Here is a 25905-nt window from a genome sequence, read left to right as displayed (position 1 = left end):
TCTGCTGAAAGATTAGATTTAAAGATTTAGATGGCATGATTTATCATCAATACAACATAAACAGCGCTTTATGGGTTATTATTGTAACATTGCAGATGGAAATGTGACTCTCTTCTGATTCAAAAAATTTGAATTCATTGTCAACGTATCCACAGTTTTCACAGCTTCACAATTTTGAACTTTTTTCATGGAAAAAACTTATCTTGTAATGTGATCAAGGTTGTTGTTCTTATTTGACACTATTATGCCCTGAATAGATTCAACAGAGTAAATGGAACAATATGATGTGAAGTGCTCTTCAGTGGCATAAAATATTATTTTAGGTTGGTGAGGTGTTTATCATATTAATGCTTCCTAGAAGATATTGAAAACCTATTGTTTGAAAAGATTGGATTAAAATCTTTGAATATATGCGTTATTTGAATAATGTTTCACCAGGGAATCTCTTCCATGGCCTGTAATCTCCTCAAATAAAAATGAAATGGATTTTCTTAAATGGAGACACTCAGTATAATGGAAGAAAGTTTGTTGAACAGTCTAATGTAGAATCTTAATCATTCTTACTATTGTCTTGTTGTCGGAGATTTTAACTTTGTAAAAATCTTTTGCGTTCTGTGATTATAATGCCTTTCTCATATTGCGGAAAACTCTCATGTCACATTCTCTACCTTGCTGGAAGTCCTTCAATGGGAAAAGATCGAGAATTCCACGCCTCTGTGTTTTTCTCTGTTTAAAAGCATTGGACAGATGAACAGAGCTGTAAGCACATTTTCTTGTGAATTCTTGTGCTGCTTGTCGCCCTTGGCTCACAAGACTGAGACCAGAACAAACTTCTTGCTCACCATTATCCTTCTGAAAGTGCAATTTGAAGTGTTTAACCTCACTGACAACTGTGCGAAGTTTATTCAAAGATGTCATCACAGGTATTTCAGGCTGCCAATTCGAACTCAGCGGGACAAAATGCTGCTTTAATAACCACCTATCTAATCAATGCTTCATTTGAGAGTCGCCGGTCTTTGCGGGATCCAGTTTAACTAGTCATTATTCCCTAATCGCTTTCCCAAGATCACATGTCATCACCCACTGTCACGCCCCCTGAAGAAACGCCATCTGGAGCTATCAGGGCCAACAATTCCGTCACACAAGCCTCTCTCCCTCTTCAGCAATCAGAGCAGTGTCTCATTTGATTATAGAGGAGGCTGATGGCCTTTCATCAGTGTCGCTGCTGCCCCATGTTCATTTTCATCAGACAAAATGTGAAGGATTGCCACATTCATATTAGTTAGTCGGTATCATCAGTCAAGGTCAATTGGACTCGGTTGGATCCACGAGCAAGCTTCTCCTTGAAGCTTACAGAGGAAATAAATGATTAATTAGCCTCCCCGTGTTTTTGCAGGTTCTATTCTCAAAAAGCTTCTTCACACTGGAAATTCGTTTAAGGTAAGTGGTCCTTATGTTGTGACATTCACAAGGGTTTTTTCAAATAGACGTCCAACGTGATGAGATGGATTCACCGTGGCTCGTTCAGGTATAGGAAGCAAGTGAAGATGGTGAATGACAGGTCAATACATTGATGTATTCAGGATTAAATTTCACCCAAACTTTTTTCCCCCAAAAAATCAATGTAAAATAATAATGCTTGAGATAAGACTTAAAAAAGGAAGATATACAAGACACATTTAAACTGTAAACAAAAATGCTCATGAACAATAATAAAAAGTGAACAATACATTGTCAAAGAATTCAAATGAGTGATGAAAAACAAAAACATGGGAATACTTAAAAATAGGGAGCTCATATGATTAATGAACATCTCAATACATATGTGTTTTAGGAGCATATTGAACAGTTCATCATCATTATGACATCACATTAAGGCAACCAAGACAATTAGAAAGAAGACTGCGGTTAACATGTACTATCATTACAATACACTGTGATGCAGTGTGATGCTACATTGTCAGAACGCGGTTAAATACTGGCGCCATCTTGTGATGTCCCAACTCTGTAAACGCGGCTGAGTCTGTGGAGGCAGCTTCTTCAGACTCCATCAAGGAGAATAACAGCAAAGATTTGAGCGTCAACTTTTTATGAGGAGTAGAGCAATATCATGTAAACAAATAGCTTTTCTATTCAAACCAAAATTGTTCTGTAAGTGATGCTGTTTGTCACAGGATGAAGGGTCTGACTGGTGTTAGTGGTGGACATTGGTTGGCTCTAAAACACTGAATATAACAGTGTACGCAAAAAAACATTGCAGAACTAACATATACGTCTATGAGGTTTTTTTATAAATGCTTATTCTGCCATGAAAAAGAATAACATCACTGGTCCAAACACAAAACATTAGGAGAGAATTTAGTATGTTGTGTTAAGAAGTTTGTTCAGTATACTTTCATTTCTTGCTAAATATTTATGCATGGTACCAAAGCCTTGTGTGTGACTCTTTAAATCTGGGGTGTCCAAACTGGTCCTCAAGGGCTGCAAACGGTTTTGTTTGCTTACTTATTTGCAGGTTATTTATTTAGCATGTCCGTATTCTACACTACCACCTCAGCCTTCACTACAAACAGCACGGATGACATCTGATCATTACCAGTAAATGAAGTAGTATGTTTACCGAAAGTAAATGTTTTATGTTCATGTTACGCCGAGGTGTGTGTTTGTTGCCACTCCTTACACTATGCCTCGTCCCCTAGATCCGCTGTGAGGGTATCCGTCTCTTCCTGCTGTGGCTGCAGGCCCTGAGAGACAACTGTGCTGAGGAGCAGTTCCTCATCTTCGCCTGCCTAGTACCAGGCTTCCCTGCTGTGCCCTCTAGCAGAGGACTCTGCACTCTGGACACCATCATTTACAACCCTTTCTCGACCGCCCCAGATGGTGAGGTCCATCTACAGGCCACAATATCTTCTTCATTAACAAATAATTTCTGATAGCTGCTCTTCACAAGCACATATAGAACAATAGATGGGCCTTTTAACCTTCCCAAACTGCTTTCCAAACAGAGTTGAAATAATGTGTGATTCAAATTGAACATATATGACTTCATTTCACTTCACTGATGTCTCACCCACAGCCAAAGTGGTGCCGGAGGAGATAACGCCGCTGGTTCCTGCTGTGACTGGAGAAAAAGTTGCAGATGACCAAACATGTTTCATCCTCGAAACCCTCCTCAAGTACATGGTCATCCAGGTAATTGCCATCTTGTTTTAACAGTTGTGGATTCCCAACTTTTTAGTGTCCTGTTCTGAGTTCATTAGCAGCTCCATCAGGTGATTGGTTTGAGTCTGAAAGAAATAAAAGTTTGGCTGTTTCAATTGTCTCTCAAAAAATCTTTCTGTGAACCTTTTCTGATTGACTGTTTTTCCGGTCTGCAAGGCTTCCAGTCTAGAGTGGAAGATCAAAGAGATCCAAGACACAGGCTTCAGGTTTCTCTTCACCCTATTTAAGAAGTACTACCTTCCTCATCTCTTCCCCTCTTTCACCAAACACACAAACCTCTACAAGCCACTCTTGGGTGAGTATCTAAGTGAATTTAAATAGTAACACAACTGTAATAATGTACAGATTGATCATGATCTAATACACAAAACAAAATCTCATGTGTTTCCATTTCTGTTCTGACCCTCTCCGTCAATGGCGGCATCAATGCATCAGACCTCCCCCATCACAGACCCAAACCCTTGTACGTACCAGTGACTCGCAACAATGAGAGCACCTTCTGCACTAGGGACCAGTACCTGGCACCGCGTGTGGCCTTCATCACTTGGTTGGTCACCTTCTTCCTGGAGAAGAAGTATGTTAGCAGCAGTGCTGCAGCGCAGAGCGCAAAAAACGGCACAGAGGTCATTCCCAAACTCATTCAGGTGAGTCTAACCCAGCCTCCCTGGGGCAACTGTTGTGGTTAGAGTGGCTTTTATAAGTCGGTCACATGCTTCTCCTGGACAACAAAAGGCTGAATGAAATGAAATCCATAAATAGTATATACATGTGATTTTAACTTTATATGGGGCATAAAAAGTGTTTACTGACTTTTACTTCTATACTTATCCTGTTTCACATGTAGTCACTTTGGTACAGAGTATTTCATAATAGTAGATGCAGTGCAGACACATGCATGCTGTAGAGACTATGAGACTATGTGTGCTACACTCCTCAGACTGTCACTGCAGGCGGTAGCAGCCAGGAAAAGGACAAAACAGCAGAGGGGGATCTGAATGGGCCTGCGGGGGAGCCGGAGAAGAGCCACTCCAACAGCAGCACTTTGTCGGATAGACGGGCCAGTGATTCCAGTTTGTGTAGCATTGAGGAGGAGCACCGCTATGTGTATGACATGGTGCAGGGCATCCTGCTGTCCACGCGGGACAATGTGAACTTTGTGAACGAAGTCTTCCACCAGGTACGCTTGGATACTAACTTGATATGACTGAAGACTGTGTATGCATTAATCAGTATGTAGCAGTTGAGACACATTTTATTCATTATTGCTTCAAGCCTAGTCAGTATCTCTAGGTTGTGTCCAGCTTGTTATCTTTTCCTTTGCTTCCCCCTAGTGGCCGTTTTAAGTAATTGTTGAAGATTTTTCTATTCCTAAAAGCATGTCATTGACTTTTTGTCAGGCTTTCCTGCTGCCTTCATGTGAAGCGTCTACAACCAGGAAGGTGATAAAAGTGTACAGGAAGTGGATCCTTCAGGAGAAGCCCAACTTCATGGCAGAGCCAGACAAGAGTCCACAAGATGATGAAGTAGACGACAATGCTGAGCGGATTCTCAGCAGGGAGGCAAATGCTATGCTGGTACAGGTAAAGTCTTTGGACAAAAAATCAGAGGTGTGAGTTTCTAAGTATTGCAATCAATACCTCCTCTCTAGACATTGCAGAGTCATGGGCACAAGCGGTCGTCCAGTTGGGGAAGGACATACTCCTTCAGCAGCGCCATCAGTCGAGGTTTTTTGACAGAGGAACAGAACACAGACATCAAGGCTGGTATCCAGCCAACACTACAGGTCTGGTCCAGAAGAAGAGACGCGGTGTGGGGTTGAGTTTCACTGCGGTTGATCATTGTGATCTCGCCTAATCTGCATGTAGGTGTTCCTGACTAACTCCTCTAACGTGTTCCTGTTGGAGCCATGTCAAGATGTTCCAAAACTCTTAGATAACCAGGTGGAAGTGTGCAAGTGTGTTCTCAGCATTTACCGGCACATGATCATGGAGCCCAGCATGAACACACAGACATGGTCAGTGTAGATTCAATCAAATAGTCTGTCACTGTTTAACTTAACGTCACTTGGTTGACAGCAATAAGTCGTTTTTGACTCCTTGCCCCCTTGCTCCCTGCCTGTGTCCCCTAGGGAGCAGATGTTGCAGGTACTACTGAGGATTACAGAGGCTGTGATGAAAAGGCCACAAGAAAACCAAAGAAAGGATTCTTTTGCAGAAAATTTGGCATCAATTCTTTTTAAGGTGGGTGATATTTGAAACAGTGCTTATCTGTATCCCTGATGTGTCTCTTTTGTGAAAACCTCTCCTGTCTCATGTTGATTCAGACCATCATCGTGGCCTGGGTGCGAGCCAACCTGTGTGTGTTCATTTCCCGTGAGCTGTGGGACGAGTTGCTGGCAGTGCTCTCCTCGCTCACCTACTGGGAGGAGCTGGTTACAGAGTGGGCCAGCATCATGGACTCGCTGACGGCTGTCCTGGCTCGCTCCGTGTATGGCCTGGACATGTCCAACTTGCCTCTGGACAAGCTCAGTGAACAGAAGGAGAAGAAGCAGCGGGGACGTGGTAAGCAGCAGAAGCTGGAGGAGAAAAGAAAGTTTGCTGGATCACAAAGAAAGACAGCCTAGTGTTGTCAAACATAACGAATTTTCATTCATAGCCCACTCTTTCAAGCAAAAAAACCCCATAATTCTGGTTATTTATATTTATATTTCACAATAATACAGTATAATCAGAGGCACCCAACTGGCACAAGTTTATGCTGCTTCAATCCACAAGAAATCTTTGTTGTATAGGAGACAAGGTGCTGGTTATATTGTGCCTGTACCTTTTGTCTTTTCATGATCTCTCTCTTGATTCTGTGTGAAACAAGAGTGATAGGGATTGTTTTTGTCCTGCTATACTCTGTTAAATGATTCAGGACAACACAAGTGGCTCGGTTTTCTTGAGCAAGGGCAGACTCCCAATGTGATCGTCTTTACTTGAGACTACAGTAGACTCACGTCTGTGTCTTTGTGACTCTATATATTCAATCAAGACTGGAGGTTGGAATCACATAAAATGGTGTAAGGCCCAATGTTAACTGAATGCGTCAGTGCTGCATTGCAGAGCAGTTACAACTGCATTTGTGTTGTGACTCATCACATCAGTTTGTAGAGGATATGCAATTGTCCTATTCCTGTCACAGTTGGTGCTCAAATACATACATTCACCCTAGTACAGTGCTGCAGTAACTGGAAAACAAACTTTGTCAAACGATCGCATACTGTACTTATTAACCAGCCAACGCAGTAATGACTTCTCAGTCAAAATAAAAGAACTGAAAATTATCTACATATATGACCTTGGTTTGCTGTTGCTTCAGCCATGAAGTCAGCAGGTAATTTAGACACCATTTTGTCTAAGCCATGTATGTAGAGTGTTGAAAGTTTGCTTCACTCTGGTATGAAAACCATAGATGCTCCCAAGATGCATTACTGCGAGTATTACCACTGTTCACTGTTGAATAATTGTATAGCAACAGAGGCTCATGGGTCCATGGGTCCAGCTGGCAGCAGAGATGCAGCAGATAGACATTGGCAGAGAACAGCAGTGGATCGGTCTTAAGATTGAACCCTCAACCGACTGATTTGTTTGACATCGGAGTTAGCTCTACCCTTATGGAGACTTGTGTTCCCCAACTCACTGTGACTGGCCAAAATGGATTTTCACACCAGTGGATAATCAGTCAAATCTCACACACGTTTCCCTGCTCCCAGGTGTGATCCCAGACATGCAGAAGGCAGCAGCGGTGGCACGTTCCTTCTCACTCAGCTGGAGAAATCAGGGTGAACACGGGGGACCTGGAGCCACAGAGCCCATGAGGGTCAGGTCTGCCACCACATCAGGGGCTCCTGGTGTGGAAAAGGCTCGAAACAATGTCCGCCAGAAGGCATCTGGTGAGTGAAACCACAGTTTGTTGTACGAGCTACTCTGTAATCAAGATTCCTGTTCGAAAACAACACCTCTTAATCATCTTAACGTTTGTCCGACACACTGCGCATCTGATAATATCTGATGTATTGAGGGCATGTAAAAGCCTTCAGACAGCCCTGTGTGTACAGGAGTCCAGGTGCTGCTGAAAGGCCAAACATCAGACACAAAGAGGTACAGCAGATGGCTGGCATTGTTCCCTGCATGTGTCGCTGACCTGTGTCAACATGTTTCCATGTCAGCCTTTCAGGAAAGCATGTCGCGGTGCGGCTTTGGACCCTGGCTGTCACTTGCTCAATACAGACACAGAAGTAATGTCTTATCTGATGGTGTCATGGCAGGACATTGACTGTAGTGGATGCAGAAATACACAATGCTAGTCAGACATTTGTGAGAATGATTTCAACCCAGCAAACACTCCATCCATCTTAGTTAGTAAACGGGTCTATGGGTCCATCTGACGAAGGCATCGGTTGCAGCCTTGTGTAACCCTTTTCATGGAGTATGTGATGTTTTATAAGAGGAGCTGCCCGTGATCCTAAATGGAAATCATCATTGGCACAGTGAAGCATTCTCCATCTTGTTTAGGTTCAGGCACAGATTCACTTAACATCCAGTATATGAGTGTGCAAACAAAGCTGGACATGAAACAAAACCCTTCAAACTCTCCTTCCTTTCTTACGGCTAATTGCATTTCTCTCAGATTGATCTTCAAAGGATGCACCTCCTCCTCCCCGCTTCTCCTCGAGACCTTCACATCAATTGCGTGCCGCATTTGGATAGTTTCATTAAGAGTGTAATTAACGCTCATTAATATGCATTAATGGGAAACAGCAGCAGGCCGCAGCCGAGACGATGAATCTCTCCTGCTGAAAGGGGTAATTAAAGCGCGCTGTGGAAGAGAATTGAACTGGGCCTCTTTGAGATTGTGTCTCAAGTGCTATCCAGACTGAACGGCAGCATTGATAACTTATCATATCTGTTCTCTGCTTACTCATGCAAATGTAAACTAATATTGTTCTGGGATCTTGATTATGAAGGGAATGAAGACTTCATCCCAGTTCACATCAATCACGTTCTTCCTCACGCACGTCTGCACCATGTCTACCCATGGAAACATCTATCTTTTGTTTAAGTGTGTTGCTTTCTCAATAGATTCGTCGAAATGTGCACTTATGACGTCCACATTTATATGCAAGGATTCAATATGCAACTCACGAGTGAGTGAGTCAGACTCTATCATAGGCGCTCAGGTGAGACTCAACGTTAGAATTGGTTGCTCTGGCATGTGGTCTGGATGCACTCTAGTGATGGCTCAGCATCATTGCCAACTAGGTGGAGGTCCTGGGGCAGAGCTGAAACATGCTGAATATATTATGTCCCGAGGCTGGGAGCTTGTCAGTGTTCCCCGTATTTGAATGATTTAGTGAACTAACATGTTTTTGTTTTGTTTGTCAGACACCTGTGGTATCTGAAATTAGTATTTGTTTTTGACAGTGCATTTAACAGGATTTAATTTTTCATCTATTTCTTCATATTTGCAACTTTTCAGCTGTATGATGTTTCTGGGAGACCTGTCTGTGAACTTTTTTTTTAAATGAGCTTTCTTCTTACTGAACTCTGGCTTCTTTTTCTGTTGTTCCTTTCTGTTTCTCTCCCCCCCCTTCTTCACTGGAAGCTAAGCGAAGCCAGTCCATAAGCAACTGTGTCCATCTGTACGAAGCTTTGCCTACTACTAAAAGTGTCCCTATGCTGCTCCACACTGTCACTACTGTCTTGCCTGGTATCTCTTCTGGTAATTCTGCTTGCTCTCACAGACTCTCAGGTAAAGTTTGCTCTGTTCTTCACTTTTACCTTACTTTTCATCTGAGATCTTTCATAAAACTCCAAAACTTCATTGAGTCCTCTTCACGTTGTGTTGCTCAGTTCAGTCTTTATGATTTTCCTGTGCTAAGGCTGTCCTTTCTTCTTCCCGATAGATGTAGAAGAGTGTCAGTTGTCGGAGTGTGGTGCAGAGGACGAGCTGGGAGGTGCAGAGAGTCCACTTCCACGCAGCAGCAGCACCTCAGACATCACACAACAGATATCGGAGACACTTCCAGGTATTCAAGTTGATATCAGTCCAAAAGGTGTGAATGTAATCTGTAAATTGCTACTATATTCAAGCCAAACCAATCCTGGCGATCATTTCAATCCTCTGGCCAAATGCATTTTAGTATGGATCTGTGATCCTATATCTAGCTTTTGTTGGGTCTTGGAAAAAAAAATGATTGGCATAAAGATATGTTTTTGTTGCCCATTTGCACTTGCACTTAATACAATTTTATTTTTGGCAACTTACTGTAAAGTGGCATCCTGGAGTTGATCTGGTCCCCAAGCATTGCATTTGATTTAGGAAGAATAACACAATTCATTTACATTTACATTCATTCATGATTGTTTTTCACTATCAAAAATGTTTCCTGTCTTGTGTAGCAGACCAGAAGAGGGAGCACTCCCCAACTTCCTCTGGTTCAGATGGCAGGACGTCTGGGATGGATGGCATCGAACCTCCTGTGGTGAGGGAGTGTGATAATTGTTGTCATTTTAAAATAACGTAACTCGAAGATGTGATGATATTTTGTGTTTCTCAGATCTACATTCGATCCAGCAGCATCCCAAGTGAGACTGACAACAACACTGAAGCACAACAACACTACTTGCGACCAAAACTGAGAGAGAAAAGTAAGTCTTTGAATCATGCTTGTAAATGATCTGAAGTCTTAGGTTTGCATATTTACACATATTTAAACATGAACTGTGTATTCCAACACTCAGGTGAGAGTATAAGCAGTGAGACATCCAATGGCTATTTGAATGAGGCAGAGGTCTGCCCGACATTCGATGAGGAGGACACTCAGTCCACCCAATCAGCTCACATGGATGTGACCAGCAACCCTCAGGGTCCTGGAAATCTGCTGCTCAGTCACCATGAAGCTCTTGCAGGTATTCAGAATGCACTATGTATTATCCTCATTAATTCACCTTACAATGTTCCTCTGAGCAAAAACCTCACATTCAAATTACATTTTTCAAATCCAACTTGGATTAAACCTCAAGAGATTACTGATTTACTCAAACATAATGTGAAGTATTAGAGACATATTGCTGACCGTTAGAACTTAGCCAATCAGTTTGGTTTAAGAGGTTATGTCCTAACCTCTCTTTGGTTTGTTGGTGTTAACATGAATGTGTTGCGCCCCTGTGGTTGTTTGTCTCCTCAATCCAAAGTGTTTGTTTCCTTCCCCTTTTCTTAGGTTCCGATTCCACATCCCCTCCCTACTCCACATCCCCATACTACCAGCATCATTTCCAATACCCTCAGAACCCACCAGCCTCACCCGCCCTACTGGTTCACACAGAGCCCCCGAGGGATTACCGCCTGGACCAAACTATGCGTCAGTTTGACTTAATGCTGCACAATTTGGTTACTCCCAGGCTGATACTAATTATACAAACTAGATCACCCATATTTTTCTTTAACAAACAACTGTTTGTCTTCTTTTCTGAGCTTTAAATTTGCCTGAATCATGACTTTCTTTCAGAAGAGGGTTTTCTGGGGTTTAATAACTCTTCAAATATAATCCACTTAACCAAAACAGCTGCCTAACCAAATACATCCTCTCTAGTCCGTTCTTATTTCATTTGAACGGCTTGTTCTCGTCCGACCACAGCGTGGCGCTGTTACTCCTCCTCACGTCGATTGACTGCTTCTCAAAAAAACACAGGACACATTAACTTTTTTGAATGAGGTGATGGAATGACGCTGACCTGATTATCTCTTAACCCTCCTAACAGCTTTGTAAAATTGCTGCCTGCTGATCAGTATGAACTGCTGTATTTGTTTTCATTTTTTTCCTTCATTGTTATTCTTGGTCTTCCAACACACAGACAGCAGCGAGTGTCTGGCTGATGATGTGAGCATCATCGCTGGTGGAACACTGACCGGTTGGCATGCAGACTCTGCCTTCGTCCTGTGGAGAAGAGTTTTGGGCATCCTGGGGGATGTCAACAACATCCGGTGTCCCAGAATCCACTACAAAGTTTTCTCCTATCTCTATGAGCTGTGGCACAAGCTGGCGAAGGTAAAGTGGAGAGGAAAGTTCTTAGGAAAAGCACAGACAAATGTGCATTCATTCATAAACCATGCACACCGGTAAATAATAAGAACTGACTGAATCATTCACTTCGCATATTTGTATTAAGCATGTACAAGAATATGTATGTTTCAGTCAGACAACACATGCTGCTTCTGTAAATTTAGTATCACATATTTGAATGATTTCAAAGGAAATGTGTTTTTTACTTCTGTTTTCCTTATCATTGTCCCATTTTATTTCATTATTTTGGCATGTTAGTTTTATTAACTGCTTGCCTGATATGTTGTATATTCCACTGGCAGATAAGGGACAATCTTGGCATCAGCGCAGACAACCAGTCATCTCCTCCTCAGCCTGCCTTCATCCCACCGCTCCGAATGCTAGCCTCCTGGCTTTTCAAGGTAAGCAGTCAAGAACTTTCAGTGAATATACATCCAGCTAACTGCTGGATCAAGCAGTTAGCTGTTAGCTAACATCAAGCAGTTAGCTAACAGCTAACTGCTTGATGTTAATAAAGATTTTACAAGACCAACATTCTACTCTAAATGAATAAATAAATAAATAAAAAGGTTTATCTTTTAGAAATGTATTAATTAAGACTTTTATGTTTTTCAAGTTATGTAATAGTGTTGTATATCATTAATAAATAATATCAAATATGCAAATGTGTTTGTGGTTGAACATATTAAGTTGAATGGTTTCAATCTTATATATCTAAATGTGCCCTCACACTAGCACATATTTTTATATTATTTTTTATATTATTTTATATTAATATTTCTGGTGTTCTCTGCAGGCAACAATGCTACCAGCAGAATACAAGGCGGGGAAACTCCAAGCATACAGGCTGATCTGCGAGATGATGACCAGACAACAGGATGTTCTGCCGAACAGTGACTTCTTGGTGCATCTCTGCCACATTATGCACAACGGCCTAACAAGTGATGACCAGGTACCGCCACATCAGACAAAGTTATCCTGCGTGTAGCTCTTCATTTCTACACAAGGTGGTGCACCAACCAAACAATCTCTTCATCAGAGACCCTCGGTCAAGACTGTGGCTCACCTGTTGTATTTCATTTTCCTCGATCATTGACATAAATGAATTATTCACCATGCACTAGTTTTCTGAGTTATGTATGAGCTGTCTTTTATCATTATTTTTTACACTTATATTCGTTACAATTATCCACCATTAATCTAATAGGATTTGTAACTAGCGTTGTTCACAACTGCAGCTTGTTTGATTTGGTCCTCCTCAACCGTTGCATAGTACAGCTATTTTCACTTCTTTTTCTAATTTGAAGTTTGAAAGAATGTGTCAGAATGTGTGCAGCCGACTTCTCCTATGTTTAGAAGCTCTGCGTGTCTGGCATATCACTGAGCTCTTCAACCTGGAGTAAATTTGTTTCTACTGCACCAGTGTGTATCGAGTCCTGTATCTGCTCCATTGCAGCATGAGCTTCTTAAGCGCTAACACGGCCATATCGCATGGGACCCACTCTGGATCTTAAGACCCTTAACATGGTCTTGGGCATCATCACTGACAACACATTCAGAGAGACATAGTTGTCTATGTCTTCGTGCTTGTGCTGGTGTCTCAGGGAGTGATGAGCACATCTAGGGCATGATATTTTGTATCTGAGATTGTTTTGCAAACAAATGAACTTTACCAAAAAGTGCAGTAAAGCCAAAAACACGATCATTTGTAAACAACTTATGGTTGGTATGTAGTGTTTTCCCATCTGAAGTTCTTTTCTGTGGTTGCTTTGAGCGCAGGGTTCCACTGGTTAGATGAAAATGAATTGTAGTGTGGCTCATGTCATGGTTGATGATGGATAAGCTCACTGCAGATTGTTGATTGAACTTCTTTTGCTGTCGTCAGACAACAAATCTCTCTATTGTTGCTCCGTTTGAAGGCTCTCAGATACCATCAGGTGCAAAAGAACCCTTCCTGCTTTGGCATCTACCACCTCTCCTGGCCACGCCCTTCCTCATATTCAAATCTGGCTTCACTCCATTCCCTCCAGACGAAGCTGAGTGGAGATAAATAGAGTCCCCCGAAACAAAGAGCAGGATAAAAGTGTGTATGTGCACAGGGGTGTTTTGGATACAAGTGTGTGTGAATGTATGGCCTCCTGGCTGGGCTTCCATTGTGTCTTGGCAGTATGACAAGCTTATTAGAATGTTTTCCATGTCGTTAAATAATGTTTTGAGCCCCTGTCGCGTATACGTGATTAATTAAGGATTGACGTCTGTCGCGCTCCGTTAGACTGACACGTCGGCCAGGGGCCCAGAGTGGGCCGGCCCGCAAGTGTGTGAAGGAGCGGGAGGGGAACGTAGTGTTGAGTAGAGCAATGAGGGGGCTAGGGGGGGCACTCTGAGGGACCAGGCAACATTCTCCAGCTTTTGTTTGTGGCTCTGTATAATGCGTCGGGGGGCCAGAGCCAAGCTGGCCACTGAGGCATGCTCAAATTGGCTGGAGAAAAGAGTCCTCACGCCACACAATAGAGGACAGCCGCACGCCTGCTTAACATAAGAAAGTGGCTCTTATTGCCCCCTCCCTTCTTGCCTCTCTGCTCAACCCCCTCCCCATCCAAGACAGGAAAAATGATATACCGTGTTTACTTTCTTCCGTGCTTATTTGTCCTCCATTATCTTGCAATTGCTGTTTCAGTTTCACTGTTATGTAATGTCGTTGTAACACCATTTTTAGTGCACTACAAGAGGACCTCCAAACGTTTTGTTCTCGATCAGGCCATAGAATATTGATGGGCTGTCCCTCAAACTGAGTGAGAATGTTAAATTCAATTATTTGTTTTTACATCAAGTCATTCTGTCTGCATCCCACACCTGTGCCCTAACATCACCAGTCAAAAAAAAAATGGTTCGGGAGATGACGCGCAAAGAGAGGTTTGATGGTATTGATTTGTTTTTTTGTTTGTTTTTTGTGATATATTAACCATCATAATATACACCTGAAAGATTTTTGGAAAAATTATCTCTTTATCCATCCAATTTATTGTGAATGCACCTGCTGGTGGGGGACACCCTGGAAAGGTTATCAGTAGTGCAGAGTGGATTTGTTCTTCAGACCACATTTCCAATGTGTTGCTATTTAGATGCGAGTGTAGTAACTCTTGGTGCTACAATAGCGTAGAAAATCATAATGACTTGAGAAAGTGTTTCAAAATGAATATGTGAGATTGGCATCTTCCTTTTAAACTTATATTTTGTTTTAAAAAAAAATCATTAAAATGTGCTTTATTGTTTATCAATTCGTCATCTGACACAGAACATGAAAGTAAATGATAACTAAATAAGTGTTCTGGGCTTTAGTTAAAATGGACCAAAATCTTGCTCACCTGTGGGATCCGAATCATTGTTTTATCGTATTGCCCCTTCAAGTCGAGTTCACCGCATCGGTGTCATTTCTAACTCGATTTTTGTTAGTATTGATGAGCAACAGGAAATCACTTTGACCTGGAGCCATCAATTTTTTAAAAATGAGACGATTTTTTTCTTTCTGATATGGAGCCATGTGATGTAATGTCAGTGTGAACCCGGTCACCTTGGAGGCCAGCAGGTGGACAGCGTGTGCTTTGCTGGAAATGAGGCCAAATGGAAAGGTCTGAGGTGGATCCATTCAGAGTTGCGTTAATGCACCTTTTGTTGACGCGAGCGCCACTCTTGTCGTCAGCACACAGCCACACGCAGCGCTCAATGGTCGTTTCTCTGCACACCTTTAACCAGCCTCCCCTGACTTAAACATGCGATTGAAAGTGCGTCTGTGTTTGTGGATTCCTTTAAAAATGCTCATTTAAGGCAATCAAGCTACAGTTTGTCCCGTGCTAATTACCTCCAACTCCACTGCACATCATGCTTCAGAGGTCAATTACCACAAAATGAGGATGAAATTGGGCCCTCAGTCCTGCCGCTCTCGGCACCAATTTTCTGTGTGTTGCATTCTGTTGGATCCCTTGTCCTACTTCTGCTTGTTTGCTCTTTCTCGTTGACGTTCAGCTGCGTGTTGGTACTTTATCGGGTGTCTGTCGAAGCAGCAAGACGAGAGTCCTGTGTTTGCTTAGTTCCACTGGAAGCGGTTCGATGTTTGAACGGCCTGATTTGATGCATGTTTATGGCCAAGACGGCAGGTGTCTCCAGTTTGGTCCTTCCTTTTGTCAACAAATAATAATATATTTAAGATAAGAGGAAACATCAGTCGTGCTGAATTCTTGGTTATTACTCAGTAAAATGTCATCTCTGAACCACCAAAGCGTCACATTATTTTGATGTTTATCATGCTTTTACTCCTGTTTTTCTTTCGCTTATCCACCAGCATAACATATATATATATATATATATATATATATATATATATATATATATATATATATATATATATATATATATATATATATATATATATATATATATATATTCTAATTAATATTTGCAAGACATAAAAAGAGCTTTAGTCAGGTGATATAAAAACTTGAATATGGCTACCATCCTGATTGATTGTGCTATATATATATATACACACACACTACAAAGGATCAAATACTATTACAAGGCCATGTTTAATATTTCTGCTAGTGCCCTTCTGTGAAGGTAGCTGTTCATTCATCTATTGGATTATGAAATATAACATATTATGACGTAACATAACGTAATATGAAGGTCTACCTGGACTGAACTCATGAAAGTGGAGTTGTTTTTATTGACATAATATTGCTATAGTACGTGATTTTCTTTTCCCCTAAAAATGATGTTAATATTACTACAAATCATAACATTGTATTGTATTATTTATGCAAATATACAGCCCTTCGTTGTACGAGTAAGCATCTTTGCCTGTTGCCAGAAGGGATTGGATACATCTGAGATGTGTAATTTCTCTCCTGACTTCTCTTCCAACACTATGAGGTTCCTGTTCAGGAATTAGGACACTATAGAGTTTCAGAACAGTAATGATGAATGAATGGGTGCATGCACATATTGGCAACGGAAGTACAGTTGTTCTCAAGCTATGTGAGATGAAATTTTATTTGCAAAAACTCTACTCCATTCCATTGAACTGTGGTCCACTTGGGACCACACAACAACTGGACTGATTTAGTTCTGAACACTTCTGTTGAGCCCTCTATGAGCCCTTTCCATGGCCAAGATGCGTGCGTTTCTGTTGTAAATGGGTCTATTGAATCTGAGAATAAGAGATGGACAGTGACATTCCTGGACCACTGTGATGCTTGATTTTGCATTTTCTCTTGCAGTTAGGTGGATCTCCCAACTGCTTTACTACTTCATCGTCTCTCACTTGTTGGTCACTGTCCCCAGTTTGGATAGAACTCGCATCCTGCCTCTGGCTTCGGAGCATATCTGGATCCCTCTGCGGCTGTGCAACCTTAAAAATTAGGCGTCATATTATAGCGTCATTGGAATTATGAGAGGTAGTGACAAATCCTGTTTTAAAAAAAGGTCTTTTGTCTAGTTTTCCCACAGTTCACCACATCCAATTAAGAGCATCTCGTATTGCTGTTGTTGGGGAACGCCAAGTTTCAGCTAATGACATGTTTAATACAGCGCATGTACACACACAGCGCTCCCATCTGCCGCTTCTACCTGAGGAAAACAATACCTTGTCTCTGGGTTTAATTACAGGTCTGCCTCCGTGTGTACATGTGAGTCACCAAAGTTGAGGTCTTTTGTTGTCGCACTTGTTCTTTGTGATCAATCCATCTGCCGCTTTGCTTCTGTTCTGGTTAGTACTGCTTGAAAGTGCCATCACACTGACCGCCGCTAGGGCGAAATGTAGATACGTTGTCAGTACTTGCGAGTCAAAGGAAAATGGAAACGTACAGAAACGTACTATAGTGCTGACCTACTAAAGACTGAAAGATTGTGCCTGCCTGTCCCGGAATGGAGCAAGAGTTTTTCAATTCTGTTTGTGACCTGGGCAGATAATATTTCCTGACAAACCAATGACTAACTGATCGTACAAGACCAATAAGTTGCTGCAGAGAATGAGTCGCTCCAGTCAAAAAATACATTGTGAAGAAGAAAAATACATGTATTCCTGCCATTTAAAGGGGACAATTATTTTTCCAAAATCCAAAAAACTCTTGAGGGATGTTTTGATGTCAATGATGGATATAGTTTTGATGAAAGTTTGTACATTTATATGTTACACCTTAGTCTATGTGGGAGATCGATTGTAACGGACTGGACAAGATTCACATTGACGCTTTTAATGTATTGTATTTCTTGACAGACCACGTCATTGATACAGAAAGGAAAATACACCACTGCAAGCACAAAGGAGAAAAAACTATGAAAGTTAAAATATGAACACAGAACCATCTTTTTGGGGGGAACTGTACATGCAGTGCTGTAGGATTTACTGTGCAGTCGTCCCACACCTCCTAATGTTCCTGTAGACTGGGCCGCAAAGGCCCATTCTCAGCACAATAAGTATCTTCTCCTTCAATGCAGCATGGAAAGAATCTTTTAGAGCGTCTTGTGCAGCCTCTGCTGTGATGCCATCTCATGCAGCATCCATGGCAGCCAGAAGGTCATCTGTGTGTGCGTGGATGAGGATAATATACTTTCCCTCTCCACGCTGAGAAGATTCCTCAATCATGAAGTAGTGCTCAATATAATTATTTTATTTACTGCTTAATGCATTTCCTTTCACTTGAGAAAGTCAGGATACACCTGGGGGCAGTTAACATATTGCAGACAGCTATTTGGAAAAAGTCTAATGTGAATGTATAGAATTATGCTTGACAAATGACGACATGATCAACCATTTTGTAAGAACTTTGATTGAGGGTTGAGACTACTCAACAGAGACACATAATGCATTTCGATCAGCAACTTGACTGAAGACATGTGAAACTGCTTTTGTGATGTGCAAGTGACACACTGATGTGCAGATTGAACAAGTAGTTTTGTCAGGAATCAGGAATAAATAAATATCTCACATCCTCTGTCACTCATCTTCCTTTCAGATGTCTAGACTGTACACATGAACTTTAGTACTGTTGTTATAATATTGTTGTTGTGCTGTTCCTCTCTGGGAATATTTCATTTAAAAACACCATAATAGTGTCACTTCTATGATACATGTGGTGTTTCCCTGCTGTTGTGACACTTATTCATGTGTGATGTGTGAGATTTCTGCCTTGGAGAATGACATTCTCGATCAGTAGAGGGACAGAATTATCGGGGCGCATGAGGGACGTCATATCATATTTTTCTTTGTGAAATAACATTTACGAACATGTAAAATTATGTATCTTAATATGTATAGGTTGCACTTGAGTAAAAGACACACGACCGGTGAATCTTAAAAAATACTGTGACTTGGTAGTCTGGAAAATATGCTATTTTCTTTTTTTGCATCTATATTTATTTGATTTAGAGTTTGCCTTCATGTGTCTCATCAGGATGTTCTAAACACAATCATCCGATCCTGCTCCCCACGGTTCTTCTTCCTCGGCCTTCCAGGCTTCACCATGCTGGTTGGAGATTTCATCACTGCCTCTGCGTGTGTGCTCAGTACTTCGTCCTCTGAGGTACTATGTGATTCATTATCCAACAAAGTCTGGTTGATTTACTGTAAGCAATGACTCATAGATGACTAATGTAATGCCAGCAGTTCATCACTTTGTATTGAGGATCTCTAGCATCCGTAATTTGATGCATCCTTGATGCAATTAAAAACTTCTTCTGTTAATAACAGTGTATTTCTGCGAAAATTCGCACTCTTCTGGTAGTAACCACAAGTCAGTAAAGTAATTTATGGATGCAATTTTGTAAAAAAAATTGTGGGGAAAATAGCTTTTCATTGATAAATGATCTTAGAACACCAAAAAGACACAAAACGATAAACACCATGCTTCTGCCTGTTTACATGTAAAGGCCTTAGTTATACTAGATTTCAAGTGTAATATTTGAAATAAACATGTCTCATGAGAGAGCTGTGATCATAAAGAAGCTAAAATCTCTTCAAATAATTTAACAATGAGAAATACACTAAGCGAGCGCAAACCTCTGCCTAGCAGCTTCATTCGACCCCTAACACTACCTATGACTAGGTGTCCTTCAAATTAAAAAAAAAAAAATGGAACCAGATGTCAAAAATGGTCTGAACGCCCAATGTTAAAAAATACTTTAAAAAGTTTTGAAAATTTCATCCAAATCTGTCCATAATTTTTCAAGTTACTTTCAACACCAACAACCAAACAGAGAAACCAATGCCGTCGAAAACATCATTCCTTGGCGGAGATATTGAACAAGGCTATGAATAGAATGCGATCCCATTCCATGCCTATTAACCACTGTATTACCCAATACTACTTATAAATCCATCACAACTTTGAACAGATGCAATGTCTATCTATCTATATGAATCTTAAGTCAAGGAGAGATAATTGACTCCATCTCCTCTCCACCAGGCTCCAAGGATGGAGGCGCAAACCATTCTGGGGTCACTCGTGTGTTTCCCCAACCTGTATGTTCAGATCCCTGTGTTACGGAGCGGGGGTGGCGATATCGCTGTTGGAAATGAGGATGTTAAGGTGAGTGGTTGTTTGGACTTTGTCGCTCTCAAACGACAGTTGTACACACCACGGCTTCAAGCTGGCCAGAGTGAGTTCTGCATAAAAAGACATGAGGTGTAAAGTGGCACAGCGACAAGTGAATCGGCAGCTTGAACGGCTCTTTTGGGAGGCGAAGAACAGAGTACAGGCATGGTGGAACAGGCAGAGACAACTGTGGCAGCAGTGTCCATGGCTACATGAATGAAGACATTACGGTGTGACATGACAGATGGAGGTGGAAGATACTGATTTACTGTGGCGACCCTTGATGGGGAATTCTGAAGGACAAAGAAGAAGCACATCCTATTGAAATGTCTTTTCTCTTCTCATCCAGGATTATCTTGTCAACATCTTGCTGGAAATGGCGACCAAGGAACACTGTGAAGGAGCCAGGTGTGTATTGTAACATTTTGTTTTTATCATTTTATGCACAGTTAAATTTGTCCAGGAGTTCTGCCATCTGACTTGATGCGTTTCAGATTATCGGATTCCGCATGCCGATAATTGTTCTGTTGCATTGTTTGCTGCACAAACCCGTGTGAAAAAGTTATGTATGTCATTTGTGACATGCAGGTGCATCGCCGTGTGCAGCCTTGGTCTGTGGGTTTGCGAAGAGCTGACCCAGAAACAAATTCACTACCAGGTGAAAGATGCCATCAACGTGCTGGGAGTAACACTAAAGGTAGGGACCGGTGCAAAATTCAAAGTTATGGCACTCTTCAGCCCTCACTTTTTGACCGGCGGCATTTAGCTCCGACCAAATGACTACTACTACATACTACATGAAAGCACAATTTGGCAGAAAAGTGTGTGAAACACCAGGTGAGTCAGATGGAAGAGCCCAAAGCGAAAAGATGTGGGAAACTAGTAAAGGCTGTTTTTGTTTTTGTGCTGTTTTTTTTCCTATGGAAAAGGGTTTTGGGCGGTGGCGTAATTTCCAGGCTCGCTCTTAGTACATGTGGGCCAATTTAAGCAGCTACATCTCTCAGCTTCCTGCTACCGCATCCCCCCCTAAACCCCCCCTCTAATGGAGCAGTAATCACTCCCCTGTACAACTTGACACACAGACTCAGCCAGCCCCAAAATAGAGGGTATGGGCTGGGTAAGAGTGGGGGGAAGAGTGGCACTGAGAGTCTCTTTTCTAAAAGCAGGTGCTGAACTCTCAGGGCCCCTTTTTGTGTTTGGCCATTTCTGCACTCCCCACATTGTCTACCCTTGTTACATGTTGAGAGGCATTCAGCTGGAAGAAATAGGAAATGCAATTCTCCACAAAGAATTTCAAATCACTGAAGAAATCCCCATTTGAAACGAAATTGTCCGCTGCTCAATACTTTCCCTGATGAGTCTGAAGAAAATGCCAAAGGCTGAAGTGGGAATGAAATTATGCTGATTATCCTTCCATCTCTGAATAATAGATAAATAAATACATTTGGACGACATGTTCTGCATTTTGCTCTGTGGGTGCCCAAACTTTTTGGACAGTTTTTCCCAAAATTCTGCTCCTTCAAAATGCGGCAGCCAGGTTATTTTGTTAAGTCCTCAATAATGGTCTGACATTACTAGAGTTGGTAAGTGTAAGTTAGCAAGTTAAAGAAGATGTATGATCTGTGGTATTAGTATTAGTATTAGGTGGTTAGTCGTGCATCCTTTGAGCAGGTTTGCATTTTCTCATCCAGTTGAAGGTCTAGGGCAAATTGGTGTTCTCTCTCTGGAGTCTTGTCAATGTGGACGGGAACAAGTTGAGGAAATTATTTGAAGTTCAGAAACTGAGGTTCAGATTTAATTGGATATTTGGTCAGGATTTAACAAAAAATGCTTTGTGTGACCAACTGTTTTATTATGGTAGGACACTAGGACTAAATCTGGATTTTTCTTCTCTTCATATTTCTAATTCTGTCTTAATATCCTTTCTTAGATTCACCTGTTTTGATTCTTCCTCTCCTGTGTAACTGCTGTATTTTTCACTTTATATTAATCTCTTTCCTCTTCAGTGTATTTGTCTCCTTTGCATCTGTCCACTCAGTGCTCCTCTTCTTCTTGGTCTTCATCATATTCATCCTCTTTCTATTGGTCTCTTTCTTATGCATTTTTATTTTCATCTTCTATGTCTTCTTTACATTGATCTCCTTTATATTAGTGTGTCCTGTATTCATTCTTCTTCATGTTCTCTAATTGTAATGGCCACTTTCTGTCTTTGTGCTTATCTTCTCTTTCTTCCCTTTGTCTACGTTGTCTTGTTCATAATCACTACTACTACTTCTTTATTATTTATCTTATAATTTGTAATACTATTATTATTATTATTATTACTAAATATTTCAGTTATTTCATCCTTCTATTTAGTTACATCAAAGGTTTATTTTGAGTTTTGCTGCTGGAGTTGGTGTGTAGCAACTGAAAAACTCCTTTCTAGCAACAACAACTAAATAAAAACGCATTATAATGGAAGCAAGAAAACTTTATTATTATCAGTGACAAGGTGCGCAGTGGAAATGTTCCTCGCCCCGCAAGCATGAAAGACTCTTCAGAAAATAGCCCGCAGTTCCCAAGTGAATGCTTTTAGTCCAACTGCTGCACTGAAGAAATACTCATCTATTTATTCCTTCCTCCATTTTTACTAGAGACATGGAGTTCTCAATATTATAATGCTTTATTCTTTTCAGCTGATCAATGTCGCATCACAACTGCCAAACCAAGAATTCTTTCTCAAACTGTATTTAAAATTGACCCTGCTTAGTTTTATTAAGATCTATCGCCACTGAGGGAAGCCCTGGGTCAGACCTAAGACAAACTGGAGAGAATATGTCCCTCAGTTGTGTCACCCCAAGAGGTGGAGGAGGTTTCTATGGAGAGAGAAGTCCATGCCTTGTTACTTGTTGTGACCAAACCTCAGGAAATGAATGCACTGATCTAATAGTCTTTAGTTGCTTGAGATTGGAGTGGATTGTTTCCATCCTTAAACAGCACCAATCTTCTTGCAGTTTGGGAACAAGGCAGTGGCTCAGACGGCGTGTGACGTTTTTCAGCTGCTCATCTCTCACTGGGAACATCTGCAACGGTTGGACTCCTCACTGCCCAAAAAAATAATTGAGGTGAGATCCGGGCACCCAAAGATTATAGTGTTTTATCCTTCTGTGATATATTTGACTTTAAATAGTCCCAACTGTAACTGCACAATACGTCACTAGAAAACACATAACAGTATTTACACCTGTCAATTAAATGTCCTTCTTTTCTTCCTCAATAGATCTTTGTGGCCACAATTGCCTTTTTGCTGCCAAGTGCTGAACACTCCAATGTGGAGGCAGACAAAAAGGTACAGTCCAAAGCGTTCAAACGGCGCAATGAGTTAAGTTACATTCGTTTAAGGCCTGTCTACCTATAACCTGGAACCTGAAGGAATTCGAATAGGTTGGACTCTTTGGACAGAATTTTGAGTGAATGGACGCTCAGATAAACATTAACTAGGTATTAGCTGTCCAATTATATTTTCTCAACGTTGCATTTGAAAGTAAAGTGGTATAAATTTTCCTCTCCTCTAAGGGAATCCCAGACTAGGGAGGCATCCAGGAGACATCCTGGGACTGGGTTCCCTCGATTTGATGTTTCTTCTGGGTCCCTCACACTGTTGGTTATAGAGAGTTCAGTCAGTCGACCAATAAAATCAAGGGGTTTATCTTATGGTGCTGTTCTTTTCTCACCGTCATATTCCTCATGCCGCCACAGTAGTCAAAAGTGTGTTAAATTTGCACGGTTTTTTGAGGTCTCATAACATTGTCCTTTTGGTGTATAATTCATTTAGAATATATTGGTGACTTAAAAGCAAGATCTTAAACGAGCAGGTGCCCACTCAGTTATTATGAATGATTTCTCATGGTTTACATTGAATGAGTCAAACTCGTTGGTTGTCGTCCATCAGTTGCTGGTGTCGTTACTGCTGTGCTTGTTGGACTGGTGCATGGCTGTTCCTCTGAGCCTCTTGTTGGAGCCCATCACTATGACGCAAGAGAACCACATCCCTCACAAAGCCCCGATACTGGACTACATCTACAGGGTGAGTAGATTTTTCCTTTTCAGTTGCTGTACGTGTTGTCTCATTGTGTTACATTTCTGTCAGTGATATATGTTTCTTAATGTTCATTGGTCCTTGTTTTAAGGTAAGTGGGACTTCTACACAGAGGGTTGTTATCTGGACCTATACGGGTCTTGATGGTCATGCTTCTCTGATTCATGGTTGTCACTCTGGAAGGAACATCTTCAGTATTTGCAGTGGCCTCACTTGGGTTACAGTTAGAGGGGTGATTGTGGCCTCTGGGGCCCCACATTGCCCAGATTTGACCTACAGCTTTCTACTTTAATTAAACTCTCCCCCAATCTGTCTGCATGGCCACACCTCATTTAGCTGAATTGGTCTTTGAAATAGCTGTGGCATGAGGAGAGTTCGATGTTCATCGTTGACAAATGGTTGAGCTCTGTGATGCTGTTAGGAAGAATTTAAAATATTCATTGTTTACACCAATCCATTTCCTGTTCGCTCCCCTCTTACCCCCTTTATTTTATTGTGACCCTAAGAATGAGGGCTGAACTTGCAGCATTAATGAATGACATATTATTCATTCCCTCCTGTCTGGGCAGATGCGGTCAACGGCAGATCTTTGTGAGGATGTCACCCATGATAAGAAATGGTCCAATTATTCAAACAGCCTCTTTTGTCCACTTGATAAGCTCTGGCCATAAATGCTTGTCCCACAGATTTGAATGGAATATGTCTTAATATAAGAGAGACTGCAGCTGCCATGAAAGCAAAGGCAATTAGGCGTGATTGGTTGTCTATCAGCGGACAAAAGTCAGGGCCCCACTGGGTTCAGTTGGAAATAATATATCATGGGATGCATCAGTTTCATTTTTTTTTAAATCAATACATGCACATCAAGTCCTCCACACATGTGAGTGTATGTATATATATTTTCCAAACATTTAGTGATTGTGTTGTGGTTGAGAGATGTTATTTTTAATATTATTTAACATTACAATGATGTGCATGCTTCTAACCGTCAAGATGTTGAGCCTTGTCACATCAGACCATTGAAATTATGGGCATTTTATTGATAGTAAAGCACTGAATGCGCTGTTTTCACCTGTGACTATTCGGTTTCAGCTGTGTGTTGCGTATCCTTGCACATATTTAAGGTGAACACACAGAAACCACTGACCTTTTTACAATGTATCGCTGCCCCAGTTGCTTAGACTTATTTGATTTTGTGGGTGTGGCTTATATTTAGGCTCGCTCAATAGTTTGAAAATTTCTCTAATTTAGCGATCATTATCTAACTAACTTTGAGCTATTGCTTATGGTAGATCTTCCTACAGTACTAAATTCCCCACTGCTTCTCAATGGGTGTGGGTGTAGTTGATGAAATGAGATGACTTCTGTAGTGTGAAGCTTCATTGAATTGGATGACTGTGAAGTCTGTCCTCTGGTGGAACCAAGTAGTCTTCTTTTGTTTGTGAAATTGTGAAAGCATTATCACAACCACTGTAGGAATTTGAAATACATATGCAAACACTGGTTCCTCCATCAAGCTTACATCTATGAGCCTTGTGTTTTTACATGGAGATCAGGATGGAAAACTAGTGGCTTAGCAAGGCAATAGAGGAGTTATCATCACAAAGTGGAGTAAAACTCTCGAGTCATCTAGGATTCGCACCAGGCCTCCTGACTGGAGGTGTCATCTTACATCAGACTGCTCTCCAATGTGTGTGTCAACATTAGCATCTAGCAATAATTGAGGATTAGTAAACAGCTTAAGCTAAAAAAAAAACATTTGAAATCTTTGGATTTCTTAACTGTTTTGCAGTATTGCTTGCCAGTGTGATGTCATAGCTATTTTAATATATAAAGCTAAATGTTAAAAAAAAAATAGCAATACCGCTGCTAAGATGGTACTTCAGGAAGGATGCGTGGTGTTA

General features: G+C 41.2%; 1 protein-coding gene across 10 annotated transcripts in view; it reads left to right on the top strand.

Moving 5' to 3' along the window:
• Window positions 1-25905, top strand: part of ralgapa2 (Ral GTPase activating protein catalytic subunit alpha 2) — a 104417-nt gene that overhangs the window by 29500 nt on the left and 49012 nt on the right. For 6 of the 10 annotated variants that reach the window (XR_008412619.1, XM_053844358.1, XM_053844361.1 and 3 more), the window contains exons 5-32: window positions 1397-1440; window positions 2700-2880; window positions 3077-3192; window positions 3379-3517; window positions 3658-3866; window positions 4160-4399; window positions 4620-4802; window positions 4871-5005; window positions 5088-5236; window positions 5351-5462; window positions 5546-5783; window positions 6977-7156; window positions 8869-9015; window positions 9170-9292; window positions 9666-9748; window positions 9824-9914; window positions 10008-10175; window positions 10487-10627; window positions 11121-11314; window positions 11632-11730; window positions 12126-12281; window positions 18781-18909; window positions 19792-19914; window positions 20270-20328; window positions 20509-20617; window positions 22917-23027; window positions 23183-23251; window positions 23855-23989. Coding sequence is in view for 9 of the 10 variants with exons in the window: in XM_053844358.1 (XP_053700333.1) it covers window positions 1397-1440; window positions 2700-2880; window positions 3077-3192; window positions 3379-3517; window positions 3658-3866; window positions 4160-4399; window positions 4620-4802; window positions 4871-5005; window positions 5088-5236; window positions 5351-5462; window positions 5546-5783; window positions 6977-7156; window positions 8869-9015; window positions 9170-9292; window positions 9666-9748; window positions 9824-9914; window positions 10008-10175; window positions 10487-10627; window positions 11121-11314; window positions 11632-11730; window positions 12126-12281; window positions 18781-18909; window positions 19792-19914; window positions 20270-20328; window positions 20509-20617; window positions 22917-23027; window positions 23183-23251; window positions 23855-23989 (3863 nt within the window). In the remaining variant the exon portion in view is untranslated. The remainder of the gene's footprint in view (window positions 1-1396; window positions 1441-2699; window positions 2881-3076; window positions 3193-3378; window positions 3518-3657; window positions 3867-4159; window positions 4400-4619; window positions 4803-4870; window positions 5006-5087; window positions 5237-5350; window positions 5463-5545; window positions 5784-6976; window positions 7157-8868; window positions 9016-9169; window positions 9293-9665; window positions 9749-9823; window positions 9915-10007; window positions 10176-10486; window positions 10628-11120; window positions 11315-11631; window positions 11731-12125; window positions 12282-18780; window positions 18910-19791; window positions 19915-20269; window positions 20329-20508; window positions 20618-22916; window positions 23028-23182; window positions 23252-23854; window positions 23990-25905) is intronic. The other 4 variants (XM_053844359.1, XM_053844366.1, XM_053844364.1 and 1 more) reach the window with 4 other exon arrangements.

Source organism: Synchiropus splendidus, chromosome 16 (genome assembly GCF_027744825.2).
Source record: "Synchiropus splendidus isolate RoL2022-P1 chromosome 16, RoL_Sspl_1.0, whole genome shotgun sequence".
NCBI classification, from domain to species: Eukaryota; Metazoa; Chordata; class Actinopteri; order Syngnathiformes; family Callionymidae; genus Synchiropus; species Synchiropus splendidus.
Note: the sequence above shows the minus strand (reverse complement) of the source record. Positions and strands in the feature narration are given on the sequence as shown.